At 42.6% G+C, this 14,977-nt stretch overlaps 1 protein-coding gene across 1 annotated transcript in view; it reads right to left on the bottom strand.

The window, feature by feature from the left end:
• The window catches only part of LOC139474764 (WD repeat-containing protein 3-like), a 39,447-nt gene that overhangs the window by 15,416 nt on the left and 9,054 nt on the right, over positions 1 to 14,977 (bottom strand). Inside the window, exons 10-17 of the mRNA XM_071257886.1 lie at positions 14,265 to 14,400; positions 12,996 to 13,186; positions 12,362 to 12,455; positions 11,548 to 11,649; positions 10,745 to 10,830; positions 8,516 to 8,584; positions 6,897 to 6,969; positions 6,077 to 6,234 (exon numbers count right to left, since the gene is read on the bottom strand). Coding sequence (XP_071113987.1) covers positions 6,077 to 6,234; positions 6,897 to 6,969; positions 8,516 to 8,584; positions 10,745 to 10,830; positions 11,548 to 11,649; positions 12,362 to 12,455; positions 12,996 to 13,186; positions 14,265 to 14,400 — 909 coding nt within the window. The remainder of the gene's footprint in view (positions 1 to 6,076; positions 6,235 to 6,896; positions 6,970 to 8,515; positions 8,585 to 10,744; positions 10,831 to 11,547; positions 11,650 to 12,361; positions 12,456 to 12,995; positions 13,187 to 14,264; positions 14,401 to 14,977) is intronic.

The raw sequence follows: 14,977 nt of genomic DNA, 5'->3' as shown, positions 1-14,977 counted from the left end.
ACACCGTCTCACACTGTCTTACAGAAGATTTGATGATTATCTAAAAGGCCAAAAGTTAAGAGACCCATGCCTGGCACATTTGCCAGTGGTGTTTGCGATGTGTTGAGTAGTTTCCACATGACGACTGCAATGTGCTCTACACTGTATACACCTGTACCCATGTCACATTTCAAATGTATATAAACCTGATTGATTATCCAAATCCAACAAACATATCATGACTACCCTGTCATTGTGTCTCTGCCCCGAGAGGTACAGTGGCTACTGAAGCCCCCACACAGCATCTCAGGTCACATTTTCTGTTCCAGGTTTTTATTGCACCCGTGTCACTATCGAACACAGATGTCAGTACAGATGCCTGGGTACTATGACAATAATGGAATTATCATCCAGTATTTGTCTCGGTAATATTACTTCCATAACATATCACCGGCAATGCCATGTAATGTGTATAAGGCTTAATGATTCATACATTAGGATCAGCTCAAAGTAAACGAAAATGAACATACAGGTTGCTCAACGTGATGGAGGGGTCCTAATATTTTGCTGCATACCATGTTCAAGAGGTGGGTATCACTTGACACTGAAGAATGCTTGATTCTGACTGGCTACCTTAAAATTATACCTTTTCACACAAGAACTTGTGTGTGAATACATCAATCTCTCTATAGTATACATATCGCTGCATAAAACAATGGCTACTGATAAACCATAAAAGTCTGGGGTGGAGAAAGTCATTCTGAATACGTATTACTGTTACTCGGATTCCGGGAGTCAGGCTCGCTGACTTGGTTGATGCATGTCATCGTACCTCAATTTGTATGGATCGATGCTCATGATTTCAATCACTGAATTGTCTGGTCCAGACTTGATTATTTACAGACCACTGTTATATACACAAACTATGGTTATAACAAACTCAAAGGGACCACTAATGTTAGTTCGTAATAACCGCAATTCGTTTAAGCATATACAGAATATAAACAAATGGCTAGGACTAAAAAATAAGTTTGTTATATCGGTCAGTTCGTTTTAGCCTGTTCATTAAAGTCTTAGTTTACTGTAGCTTGAATATTGCTTAAAGCGCATTAAACAACAAACAAACTTCAAATGAACATCTCTCAGGAAAAGGCTGAAAGCATTAGGTTCAAAAGTGTATTATTCATTTCCACAATTATTTTCTCAATATGTCCAAATTCACGCCCATATTCCGTCAGGACTTGGGAGTATGACAGAAGGCTGTCCCCTGTCTCCAGCCCAATGGTAACAGTAAGTCAGGACGGCCTACATCACGAAGCAAAAGCTGGAATTTCTCTCCCAGGTGTTTAATGCAGCCATGTTCACACACAACAAGACCGCTGGTACAACCTGGTCTGTTCTGTGGGCCATGTAGAGTGGAATATTTCAAATGGACCATGTCTAGGATTTTCACGTTTCACCACTCTAAAAGTTGGTCTGAATCGGCATCTAGCAACAACCCCGTAACTCATTGGTCAAAACCAAGGCAATAACCATGATAACTGCATAATCGCGGCTTCCACAAACTGATTTCAATATGGCACACTCGGTATGTTTACTATAGAAAATTGCAAGCATAAGTGGTTTCCTAACTTAGAACATTGTCACCACTGGTACATGGACCTGGTTTGACAAACATCATGCAGATCTAGTATCAATCATTTATGAGAAATTTACATCACCAACAATTTAAACACAATTGGCACAAGGCACTTCAAAGTGATGTGTTCACAATCAAACAGCTGGCATGTGACAAGACGAGGAATATACCAAACACCAACAAGTATCACAATTTCAAATTCACACCGTCTTACTGAAAATGCTGATTTGATGATTATCTAAAAGGCCAAAAGTTCAGAGACCCATGCCTGGCTGTGGCTGCTGGACATATCTAAACTGACACATCTGTCACCTGCAAAACAATTCTAGCCGGCACAGACAGGAGAGGTCACAGCCAACCTCTTCACATTTGCCAGTGGTGTTTGCTATGTGTGGAGTAGTTTCCACATGACAACTGCAATGTGCTCTACACTGTATACACCATCTTCCCGAGACAAAGGAGTTAACGGACTATAAAAGTCCAGTTTCCACCCTTGCCAAACTAGGCTGGTATTATGGAGTTACATTTTGGCTGGACTAACGAGTCTATGCATAGTCCAATCAAAATCACACACCAAAATCGAAATCCGGTTCGTAAACTGTCAGGCAGATTTTGGTCAATTGCAGGATTTGCAAAGCATGTGCACCGCCAACTCGTCAGCAGATATTTTCCAAATCTTTTCATGTTTTTAATCAAGGTGCTCATGTGATTTGATGCATTTCATGATGTAAGACCCGTTTTATCACAATATAGACTTTGATTATCAATCAGATCCTCCTGACTCGGCACCACCATTTTGTGTGAAACAAACGCAAGTGATGCGAGAGGTGGAATCTGATTGGTCCATAGGAAAGGCTTAGAAGGGACATAACTGGTATATGCCACTGGTGGCGCTACGATCGAGCCCAGTAATTCCAGCCTAGTTCGGCAAGGGTGGAAACTGGACTTTTAAAGTCAGTTAACTCTCTTGCCTCGGGAATATGTGTATACACCTGTACCCATGTCACATTTCAAATGTATATAAACCTGATTGATTATCCAAATCCAACAAACATATCATGACTACCCTGTCATTGTGTCTCTGACCTGAGAGGTACAGTGGCTACTGAAGCTCCCACACAGCATCTCAGGTCACATTTTCTGTTCCAGGTTTTTATTGCACCCCTGTCACTATCTGACACAGATGTCAGTACAGATGCCTGGGTATTATGACAATAATGGATTTATCATCCAGTATTTGCCTCGGTAATATTACTTCCATAACATATCACCGGCAATGCCATGTAATGTGTATAAGGCTTAATGATTCATACATTAGGATCAGCTCAAAGTAAACGAAAATGAACATACAGGTTGCTCAACGTGATGGAGGGGTCCTAATATTTTGCTGCATACCATGTTCAAGAGGTGGGTATCACTTGACACTGAAGAAAGCTTGATTCTGTTTGGTTACCTTAAAATTATACCTTTTCACACAAGAACTTGTGTGTGAATATATCAATCTCTCTTTAGTATACACATCGCTGCATAAAACAATGGCTACTGATAAACCATAAAAATTTGTGTGGAGAAAGTCCTTCTGAATACGTATTACTGTTACTAGGGTTCGGTGAGTCAGGCTCGCTGACTTGGTTGATGCATGTCATCGGACCCCAATTTGCATGGATCGATGCTCATGATTTCAATCACTGGATTGTCTGGTCCAGACTTGATTATTTACAGACCACTGTTATATACACAAACTATGGTTATAACGAACTCAAAGGGACCACTAATTTTAGTTCGTAATAACCGCAATTCGTTTAAGCATATATACAGCATATAAACAAATGGTTGGGACTAAAAAATAAGTTTGTTATATCGGTCAATCCGTTTTAAGCCTGGGCCCCGTTCCTCAAAGCGATCTTAGCACTAAGATGACCGTAAGACCCATACTTTAACATAGGCTTACGATACTTGTAGCTCTAAGATCGCTTTGTGGAACGGGGCCCTGTTCGTTAAAGTTGTAGTTTACTGTAGCTTGAATATTGCTTAATGCGCATTAAACAAAAACAAACAGGAAAAGACTGACAGCATTAAGTTCAAAAGTGTATTATTAATTTCCACAATTATTTTCTCAATATGTCCAAATTCACGCCCATATTCCATATTGTTTAACGCCGCACTCAGCAATATTCCAGCTATATGACGGCGGTGTCACGTCTTGGGAGTATGGCAGAAGGCTGTCCCCTGTCTCCAGCCCAATGGTAACAGTAAGTCAGGACTGCCTACGTCACGAAGCAAAAGCTGGAATTTCTCTCCCAGGTGTTTAATGCAGCCATGTTCACACACAACAAGACCGCTGGTACAACCTGGTCTGTTCTGTGGGCCATGTAGAGTGGAATATTTCAAATGGACCATGTCTAGGATTTTCACGTTTCACCACTCTAAAAGTTGGTCTGAATCGGCATCTAGCAACAACCCCGTAACTCATTGGTCAAAACCAAGGCGATAACTGCATAATCGCGGCTTCCACAAACTGATTTCAATATGGCACACTCGGTATGTTTACTATAGAAAATTGCAAGCATAAGTGGTTTCCTAACTTAGAACATTGTCACCACTGGTACACGGAGCTGGTTTGACATACATCGTGCAGATTTAGTATCATTTATTTCTGAAAAATGCTGGCATCCACTGTGAAGAAGCTTACTAATGAGAAAGCCATAACAATCAATACCACTATATCTGACAGTACTGAGAGAAACTAATACAGAATTACAAAGATTGCTACATTACCTTTGCTTTCAGATGTGTCCCCCAAAATTGAAAAAATGTGAGTTAATCATCCAAATGTTACTCATAAACATCGTAAATGTCAACATTTTTCTTAACTTCCAGTTACTCGTCCACATTTTCTGGCTGCTGCACATGGCAAACACCCCGCCCTCTGCGGGAAATAAATGACGGAATTTTTTATAACAAAACAAAAGAACCTGGAACAATATTCATTGTATATTGAACATATGATGACCTGCCACCTACTAATAAAATGAAATTTCACCAACATTTCCTTCGATACAATACATTATACACTCTACAGACGGAAATAGCCAGTGGAATTGATGACAGCACAGTGTTCATAAAATATCATTTATTTAATGTACATATCTTTTTTAGCCAGAAGACTTAACACCATTTATAACCGTCATTATTTCACGTCTTTTCACTTTGAAAATACTCAATTACGATCTAAACACACATTGTCAAAGATCTAGGAATCTGATAACTGCAAATCGTTGTCTCCCTCATGTCAAGAAAATGAACAGTTGATCATCGAAAACATGTCTGATAAACAATCTATAATCACAAATAATCCCTCCTATGGTCAACTATGAACAGAAAAACAAACATTACCATAAATTGCATTACCTTTCAGCTGCCAATTATCAGTTAATATACACATATTTTTCAATTATTCACAGCGGAATTGAATGTATACAGTATCAGGAATCCTGTTGAGGGTTCCCATATTTCAGTTCCATGGGGTACTGATCTCAATCAAGTTATTTCCATTTTTAGTTACCAATAAAAGTTTTAAATTAAAAAGAAAAGAAGGTTTCCCTGTTTTGTTACTGACATCTGATGTTATTACGATGCAGGGATCAATCAAAATTCATGTGACCCAACGGTTTGTTTACGTTTTGCAACCAACTCAAAGTTCTAAAAATGGCAAAGTGATGAGCAGGTTGTCCTATTAGTTATTCGAGGAGTACGCTGTTGTTAATTAATAAAATCTTGTAAAAAATTGTAAGCAGATTCATCGATCAATTCTGAAGGAACCAACATACTTTATATTTCTGTCAACTTTGCAGTGATGTTTACTTGACTGTATGTGTCAATTTGCAGATGGAGCGTAGCCAATTCTTTGAATGCAAATTCCTGCTCTAAATATAAGGTTAACATTTAACGACAAATTCTCTCCAAATGCAGGTTTTGGCTCAATATATGCAAACTTCAGTACATTGTCGTGGTTGATCATATTTTTAATATGTTCTGGTAAGGCCAAATCACAAGTATTATATGTTTTAAGCATGTGATTCTGTCAACTGGAATAAGTCATTCGTTCTGACTTCCAAAATCATGGTAATTGAGAGCCTCTGCCGAATATGGTCATGAAAGTCTTGTGCGACAATGGTCGCGACATGCACTGCTGTCATCACAGTCTAAGGGTTAACCAGTCATTGTCTGGGTCTCAGGTTTGACCAATGACCCAAGGTACCCAGTTGTCCAGCAGAACTCATTGTCATCTGGACAGCCCAATTCATGGTGGTCAGATGTCATCAAAAGTTTGAACCATCTACGATAATACTGTGAAAACACTTGATTGGGATTGTTTACTTGCTGCATTATTTGTTGGGGTTTCATCACATCACATATACATCTCAGATGTGGAACTGTCAGACAGGATGTACTCACCTGTCGTCATGGGCAAATATAGACTTGTGGCAGTCTCCAAAGTCCATTCCCCAGATCTTGACATTCCTGTCGGCAGACCCAGTGACCAGCAGCGTGCTGTCAGATGATATGTCCATACACAACACTGGGAGCTTGTGGCCGTACATCGACAGGAAGAACTGAAACATTACAGTGAGTGAGTGAGTGAGTGAGTGAGTGAGTGAGTGAGTGAGTGAGAGTGAGTGAGTGAGCAAGCACATTTTTACGCTGCTTTTAGTAATATTCCTGCAATATTGCGGTGGGGTACACCAGAAATGGTGTCACACATTGTACCCATGTGGGTAACCGCACCCGGTTCTTCGGTGTGACAAGCAAACCCTTAAATCACTAGGCTACCCCACCACCAACACATTACAGATATTAGATATCATAATCCCTGTATTAAGAGCCCCCTGACAAAACTTCTTGACCAATCTGTAAGTGAGTGAGTGAGTTGGGTTTAACACCACTTTTAACAGTATTCCAGTTATATCGCAGTGTGTCATTAATGTGGGAGGAAAGGTCTCAGACGTTTACCACTTCAGTAAAACCAATGAGCACAGGTATGGTGCCGACAAACCTAGAAACATAATCGGGGCGAACCGGGATTTGAACCCACAATCATAGGTTTCTGGCGTGCCCAAGGGACACAACTCTGCACAACGAATCGCGGCCCCTTACGACGACTGGGCCACCCGTGCACCCCCCCAATCTGTAAGTAATCTTTAAAAGCGCCCCATCTGAAGATTGACATGACAGTCCATGTAGGAGTCTGCAATCACAGACATCACGCTTAACCCACCTTCAGTGTGTCGGAAAAGAACACCTTGACTGTGTTGTCCATCAACGAGGCTGCCACAAACTTCTGGTCAGGACTGAAACAAACAGTGAGTGTGCATTGTTTTACACCGCTTTAAGCAACATCACGGCTTGGGGCAAGTCCTGCCAGGGAAAGTATAGCAACACTGTCCCAGCACCGAGAACACCCCACTGCAACACTGTCCCAGCACCGAGAACACCCCACTGCAACACTGTCCCAGCACCGAGAACACCCCACTGCAACACTGTCCCAGCACCGAGAACACCCCACTGCAACACTGTCCCAGCACCGAGAACACCCCACTGCAACCCTGTCCCAGCACCGAGAACACCCCACTGCAACCCTGTCCCAGCACCGAGAACACCCCACTGCAACACTGTCCCAGCACCGAGAACACCCCACTGCAACCCTGTCCCAGCACCGAGAACACCCCACTGCAACACTGTCCCAGCACCGAGAACACCCCACTGCAACACTGTCCCAGCACCGAGAACACCCCACTGCAACACTGTCCCAGCACCGAGAACACCCCACTGCCACAGTGGGCAGCCAGGCAGGCTCTCAGTCCTCATGTTTCTATTCCAGACTTTCATTTCATCAGCAGCATGGAGTGGCTGCCTCTGTACTCAACAGTCTGGATCAACCTGACAACTATCAACAGTCAATTCTTATTCTCTCAAAGGCAGAGAGCCCAGAAAAACGTGGAGAATGTGTTCAAGTGAAAGAACTAGGAACTATGCTGTTTTAGAAAGTTTGTTTGTTTGTTTGTTGTTTAACGCCGCACTCAGCAATATTCCAGCTACATGACGGCGGTCTGTAAATAATCGAGTCTGGGCCAGTCAATCCAGTGATTGACATCATGAGCATCGATCCATGCAATTGGGATCGATGACATGTATCAACCGAGTCAGCGAGCCTGACCACCCGATCCCGTTAGTCGCCTTTTGCGACAAGCATAGTCGCCTTTTACGGCAAGTATGACCTATTCTACCCCAGAATCTTCACGGGTTGTTTTAGAAAGTATTTTAGTTGTTCCATCATGGTGGATCAGCTTAAAGGCAGCAAACTAAAAGTCATACAGGCTGTACCACTTACAACCAATGAGTAAATGGATCGTTGCGCATAAGACCCGTGAAGATCTGGGGTAGAATAGGTATTCAGCAATCCATGCTTGCCGTGAAAGGCGACTATGCTTGTTGTAAGAGGCGACTAACAGGATTGAGTGGTTAGGCTCGCTGACTTTGTTGATGCATGTCATCGTGTCCCAATTGTGTGGATTGATGCTCATGATATCGATCACTGGATTGTCTGGTCAACACTCAATTATTTACAGACAGAGTGCGGCATTAAACAACAAACCAACCAACATCCCTGCAGCTACGGTCTCAACACAAGTTACTATGGTGGAAAGTTGGAAGTATGTGGTTATTTATTTATTTGTTTGTTTAACACTGCACCCCACAATATTAGAGCAGCCTGTAAATTACTGAATCTGGATGAGATACTCTGGAGATTGATACCACTTTCAATGATCCATGTCATTAAGGCATAATGGCAAGCAAGAGCCAATGCATCCAACCCATGAATGGGAGACAACTCACCTGTACTTGACACACAGCACATCTTCGTCCATCTTCAGCGTCTTCTTGTGCTCCAGGGTGAGACGTTTGCTGAAGAAAGAACATACTTGTGGAGAAAGCCAGAAAGATATATCTCAACCAGAGTTCGAAGAAAATGCCTGCCTGTGGGCCCCCGACAGGTAGAGCTCGAGTCGGGGTCGTAGTTTCAAATTTGTATGGATCCTTGTGGCCTGCAGTCAATGTTCATGTCGATTTATCTGTCATAATAAGCTGCAGTTTTTTTAATAATGGCCTGAAGAGTTTAGTCAGGGCCTGCAGCTTCTGAAGTCTGTGGGTCCTGATGGCAGCCTGGAGTTTTTTTTTATTTCAAACACTGATCTCAACATGTATATTTCATTTATTTACAAAATAACTTTATACCAAGCTATAAACAGTCACCATCTAAGGTTTCCCATAACCTTGCTATTTAAATCTTTACAGCTGTATTTCGGAGGGGGGGGGGGGGGGGGGGGGGAAGTGTACACAATAAACAGGGAAAAAAGTTGGAACATTCGGAAAAGCATACTGCTGCACTGTGAGTGAGTGAATGAGTGATTGAGTTGGGTTTAACGCCGCTTTTAACAGTATTCCAGTTATATCACAGCGTGTCAGCTTAATGTGGGAGGAAAACCCGAAGTGATGCAGGTCACAGACGTTTACCACTTCGGTGAAACTCACCAGCACGGGTATGGTGCTGACAAACCTAGAAACATAATCAGGGCGAACCGGGATTCGAACCCACAATCATAGATTTCTGGCGTGCCCAAGGGACGCATCTCTGCACAGCGAATCGCGGCGCATTAGACGCCTTAGCAATATTCAGTATATATTATTCAGGCAATATCATGGTAGGGAACACCAGAAAGGGGCGTCACGTTGTATTGGGGGAATGGAGTTAGTGAGCGAGCGAGTATGGTTTTACGTCGCTTTTAGCAATATTCCAGCAATATCACGGCGGGGAAAACAAAAAGGGCTTCATACATGTCGGGAATTGAACCCTGGTCTTTGGCAAGACGAGCGAACGCTTTAACCTCTAGGCTACCCGGCCGTCCCTATGGGGAATTGAACCCTGGTCTTCGGCGTGACGAGCGAACGCTTTAACCACTAGGCTACCAGACTGCCCCTGTGGGAAATTGAACTCGGGTCTTCGGTGTGACGAGCGAATGCTAACCCACCACCCCTCCTGTTCCACAGCATCACAATAGTGCTTATAACTCAAGTGTCCAAGACATCTACTGGGACCCTTCTTACGTTACTAAGAGCAAGCCATGCCACAATGACAAAGATAATCAACTTATGCCATATTCACAGCATTGCAATCTTGTGTTTTATTGTAGCCTAGCAACACATCACATTTATGTCTCCAGCCCTATGGTAACAGTAAGCCAGGGCGGCCTATGTCACGAAGCAAAAGCTGCAGTTTCTCTCCCAGGTAGTTTAATGCAGCCATGATGACACACAACATGACCGCTAGTCCATGGACCTGGTTGTATCGGAGTAGGACGGTATCCTATACTCGTGTTTTACAGAGCTTGACATTTATATAAATATACCCAAGTCACTATGTCTAATAAACAATACAATATACCTATGAATACAGCTAGCCCAATTAGGTGCTTCAGCCCCTGTAAGCAATAAGTTTGTGACGGTATTTTTCAGGTCAGTCAGTGTGTGGTCCTTATTTACTGCACTGGCCTTCTGAGCCTGTAGAAATATAGTGATAGACAGGATCAGGTTTCACTACCATTTGTCTAACAGGACAGCTTATTTGTCGAACATTGGTACCATATATGACCATATATTAAGACGGATTTTGAAAGTCACACAATTTCGCCAAAATTTATGTGAACATTATAGAATGAAATATTGAGTAATTTATTAATAGATTACTAACATAAGTATAAGTACAGATATGCAATGAAGACTTTTCTTTATTACAAGATAGTGTAACAACAGATTAACTTGCATAGTTCAATAGAGTTGGAAAAAACCCCATCCAAACTGCAAATTTCGCCATTGAGGTGAAATGCACTGTTTTGTGCTAGCTGATACATTATCAACACTATTGTTCCACACAAGACCTTGACTATGGTTTCAATAACCCAAATCTTTAGCTACCTTACAGTGGTGACCATTCTTGAATTACAGGTTTACTATTACCCACACACAACCACAATTGCAGTCAAATGTCTTTGACTATTGATTTGTTACCTGGTTGAGGAATGTTCTTCATCTTTAATGAGCTCAAAGTTCCAGAACTTGATGTTGTGATCAGCGCTGCCAGTCATTATGCCTCTCTGTTGTTGGGAATAGAAGTGAGTGAGTGAGTGAGTGTTCGTTAATTGGTTAAAGAGTGAGTGAGTGAGATGGGTTTAACGCCGCTTTTAACAGTATTCCAGTTATATCACGGCATGTCAGCTTAATGTGGGAGGAAAGCAAGAAGTGATGCAGGTCTCAGACGTTTACCACTTTGGTGAAACCCACGAGCACAGGTATGGTGCTGACAAACCTAGAAACATAATCGGGTCGAACCGGGATTTGAACCCACAATCATAGGTTTCTGCCATGCCGAAGGGATGCAACTCTGCACAGCGAATCGCGGCGCCTTAGACGACTGGGCCACCCGGGCCACCCGTGCCCCTCTAGTTGGTTAATGCTGCAGTCAGACATATCCCAGATATATAATGGCTGCCTGTAAATTACCAGAGTCACCAAGATGACCACCCGATCCATCCAGCCTCTAATGATAAGCAGAAATTGCTTGGGACCAACTCTATCCCAAAATCACCATGGCAGAGTCCAGTGTGTCAACTTTCATTTCTGTATATAAACTTAAATTGTTTTTGAGAAAAACTGTCCCCATTGAGAAGCGGACTGAGAAGCGGACCGACAGACGGAAGGACGAACAGACTAACTCCATTCCTATATTCCCCCGCCCCACTTCATGGTGGGGGATAATATAGAAGTTGTCATCCATAAATTATATTGTGACAGCCGTACAGTGGAGGTCTCACCTTGTCTGGGGCCATGGAGACTGACCACAGGGGACCGGAGTGGGCCTCAATGTCTTCCAGCAGGGATCCCGAAGCCACATCAAATATCTGCAGCTTCCCACTCTGTAGTGAAGGAGACTTATACATTCACTAGATGTCTTTCTAAAAACAATCTTGTTACATTCTTAAATTTAATCTATAGTTTTGTTACAAATTCATCTTATATGCTACATGGGTGGGAAATAAATAAAATATCTAATCCTCCCAAATGTCAAACTTTAATGTTTAAACTTTTTCCAACACTGAAAAATCTCTATTCATTATTTTCAAGAGCAAAACAACTATCACATTTGTATGACTCTCCACAAGCCAGAAAACAAAAGATCTTCAGTGTGAGTGATTGAGAGTGACGGAGTCAGTGACTGAGCCAGTGAATGTTTGTTCTTTAATGTCGAACTCAGCAATTATTCCAGCTTCATGATGGTAGTCTGTAAATACCCGATTCTGGACCAGACCACACAGTGATTTGACACCATGATCATCAATCTACATAATTGAGATACAATGACATGTGTCAACCAAGTCAGCAAGCCTCACCACAAAATCCTGTTAACTTGCCCATAACACATCTTCCCACGGCAAGGGCGTTTACCAACTATAACAGCCCAGTTTCCATCCTTGACTGAACAAGGCTGGAATTATAGAGTTAGATTTTTTCTATTTTTAGTCCAATCAAAATCACTCCATCACACAAAGTGACCCAAGAGCTACAACAGGGTTCCATCACACAAAGTAACCTTACGACCATCTCTGAGTTAAGCTAGCAGGGACTCACCTTGGTGCCGATGATGACGTGTCTGTCCCCCGGGGCAAACATGGAGGTGAGGGCGTACTCACACGGCATGGTGCGGATAGGCTGCAGCGAGTCCCTGGACATGAAGAGACATGACACAGTGAGTGAGGTGAAATGGGGTTTAACGTTGCGTCCAAGATTATTGCACTTAAATAGCAACATGTGTGTGGCTGCTTGTACTAAACCAGACTGATGCCACCTTCATAGTGCTAGCCCACTAAGATGCAATGCAATGTTTTAACATGAATACCCTACTCAGGAACAGTATACTGACACCAAGCCGACCAGTCCTTGTTTTAGACCCTTAATGCTGAGTGCCAGGCAGCACCATCTTTCAACATCCTTCGGTATGACGCAGCCAGGGATCAAACCCTAGACCCTCTGCTCTCAAGGATGGACGCTCTACGCTCTTTGATCAGTATTTTAGTTGTATCATGGCTTTTCAGCTTAGTTAGGAAAAAAGCCCAAAGTGATGAAATTCTCAAACATTTACCACTTAAGCATGTCTAGAGAAACATAACCAGGGTGAATGACCCGCAATGTTATTCGGTTTTTCAAACACCTTCCCTGCCTACTACTCAACATCAACCACCTGAGTGAAGGCAGGTATGCTGACCTGTTCCAGATCTTGATGGACTCGCTGCTGGCAGAGAGTATGGCCAGGTTGTCGGAGCTGAAGCACGTGGTCCGTGGTGTGGTCCGGTGAGCCGGGAGGCCAAGGGTTTTCACATCAGATAACTCCGCCTTCTTGTTCTCAACGTGTATGGCCGACTTCTGGATGGAGTTGTTGTTGAGCAGGCACACACACTGCAGACACAAAAGTCAGAAAATCATGAAACTGAGTTGAAGACAAAGAGGTCACTTTGAGTCTTAACGCGTAAGCTAAAAATTACATTTTGAATGGAAACGTCTGGATGTATTAAACGAGAAATGGTCAGGAACAAGGTGAAACACAAATGTCACAATATTCTGCAATCTGCACTCTGGCAGAGCTTGATGGCTGGTGCAGAGAGAGCAAGAGAGTGTGTGCGTGTGTGAGTGAGGTTTAACTTCACATTGATAGTGAGGGATCAGCATCAGAGTTTAGTGGAGTGAGTGAGTATGGTTAACGTCGCTTTTAGCAAAGTTCCAGTAATATCACGGCAGAAATGGGCTTTACACATTGTATCTATGTCAGGAATCGAACCGGGGTCTTCAGTTTGATGAGCGAACGCTTTAACCACTAGGCTACCCGACCGCCCCAGAGTTAAGTGGACCATTTTGAAGGTGAATCACAAGGAGATAAGCAAATTGGTTATAGCTGTTATTTCACAGCTAGTTAAAACTGCCAGCTGATCAAGTCTAGTCTCCATCTAATCCTGGAGAAATGATGAAGATGTCTTCCAATTCTCATCATTTTGTTTGTTTGTTGTTTAAAGCCGCACTGAGCAATATTTCAGCTATATGACAGCGGTCTGTAAATATTCGAGACTGAACCAGACAATCCAGCAATTGCAATACGATGACATGCATTAACCAAATCAGCGAGCCTGACCATTCGATCACCTCTTTCGACAAGCATAGTCACCCTTTTACGGCAAGCATGGGTTGATGAAGACCTATTCTACCCCATATCTTCACGGGTCCATTTCTCATCATTATCATGTTTATAGGGGGTCCCTATTTCCATTCTATTTTAGACACTGCAATAAATGAATTGTGTCCAACACGAACATCGTCAGTGTAATTAGGCTCTTCATGACCTGGTAGATTCATATGTACATTAAATTGATGTTTAGGGATAAAGAAGGATTTAAATGTGAATTAAACTTTCTTGGACTTCCTGAGGGCCTAGTCCCCCCAGTAATGAGAGGTCAATGAGTTGGACTACTGATCCGTTCCTCACCTTCACAGACTCCCCTTCCTGCTCCTCCAGGAGGTCAAGCGCCCTCACTTTGGCGGCCATCTTGACTGCAGTCATTCTCTTGATCTCATCCATCAGCTTGATCTCCACAGTGACCTCTCCCTCTCCCTCCTCCTCCCTGTAGCAGCAGACATAGTCCTGAGACATGAAACCTACTGCCCCCTCCACTGATGACACACTGGAAGTCATCACAGCTTTGTACCGCAATCATAGCTGCCGACTTTCCCAAATTACAATCCCTATTTTGTACGATCTTCTGTCAGGGACACAACAGCCTGACAATATCTTGTTGCTTAGTTTCTGTTTCGAGTACGGCAACTTCTGATAATACGAGTGGAGTGACTCAATTGGCAATCATCTTATCATATTTTAGTTGCAAATTAATAACCAACAAAAGAAATCGGGACAGTTGGCAGGTTTGCTCAAAATAATTGGACAAGTGTTCATACTCATCAAATTCAGCTAAATGTTTTCATATAACCTCCTTCACTAAATGTTGGTGATATTCTATTTTTTCAAAATTCCCCCAAAATCAAGAAAGATAATGCAAAATGACTGGGCTCCCATTGTACAACAGCTGTTGAACTGGCTTGTTACATAACAACAGCACAGTGTACAAAGTTAGCGTCTGATGTCAGCATCTCATTTTGTCAGTCTCATGCCATCAGCTTATGTCATTAATGTGTCATCTCGAA

This window comes from Haliotis cracherodii, unplaced genomic scaffold (genome assembly GCF_022045235.1).
Source record: "Haliotis cracherodii isolate W230 unplaced genomic scaffold, xgHalCrac1.p SCAF_3, whole genome shotgun sequence".
Taxonomy (NCBI): Eukaryota; Metazoa; Mollusca; class Gastropoda; order Lepetellida; family Haliotidae; genus Haliotis; species Haliotis cracherodii.
The sequence above is the reverse complement of the archived record's forward strand: the minus strand, read 5'-3'. Positions and strand labels throughout refer to the sequence as shown.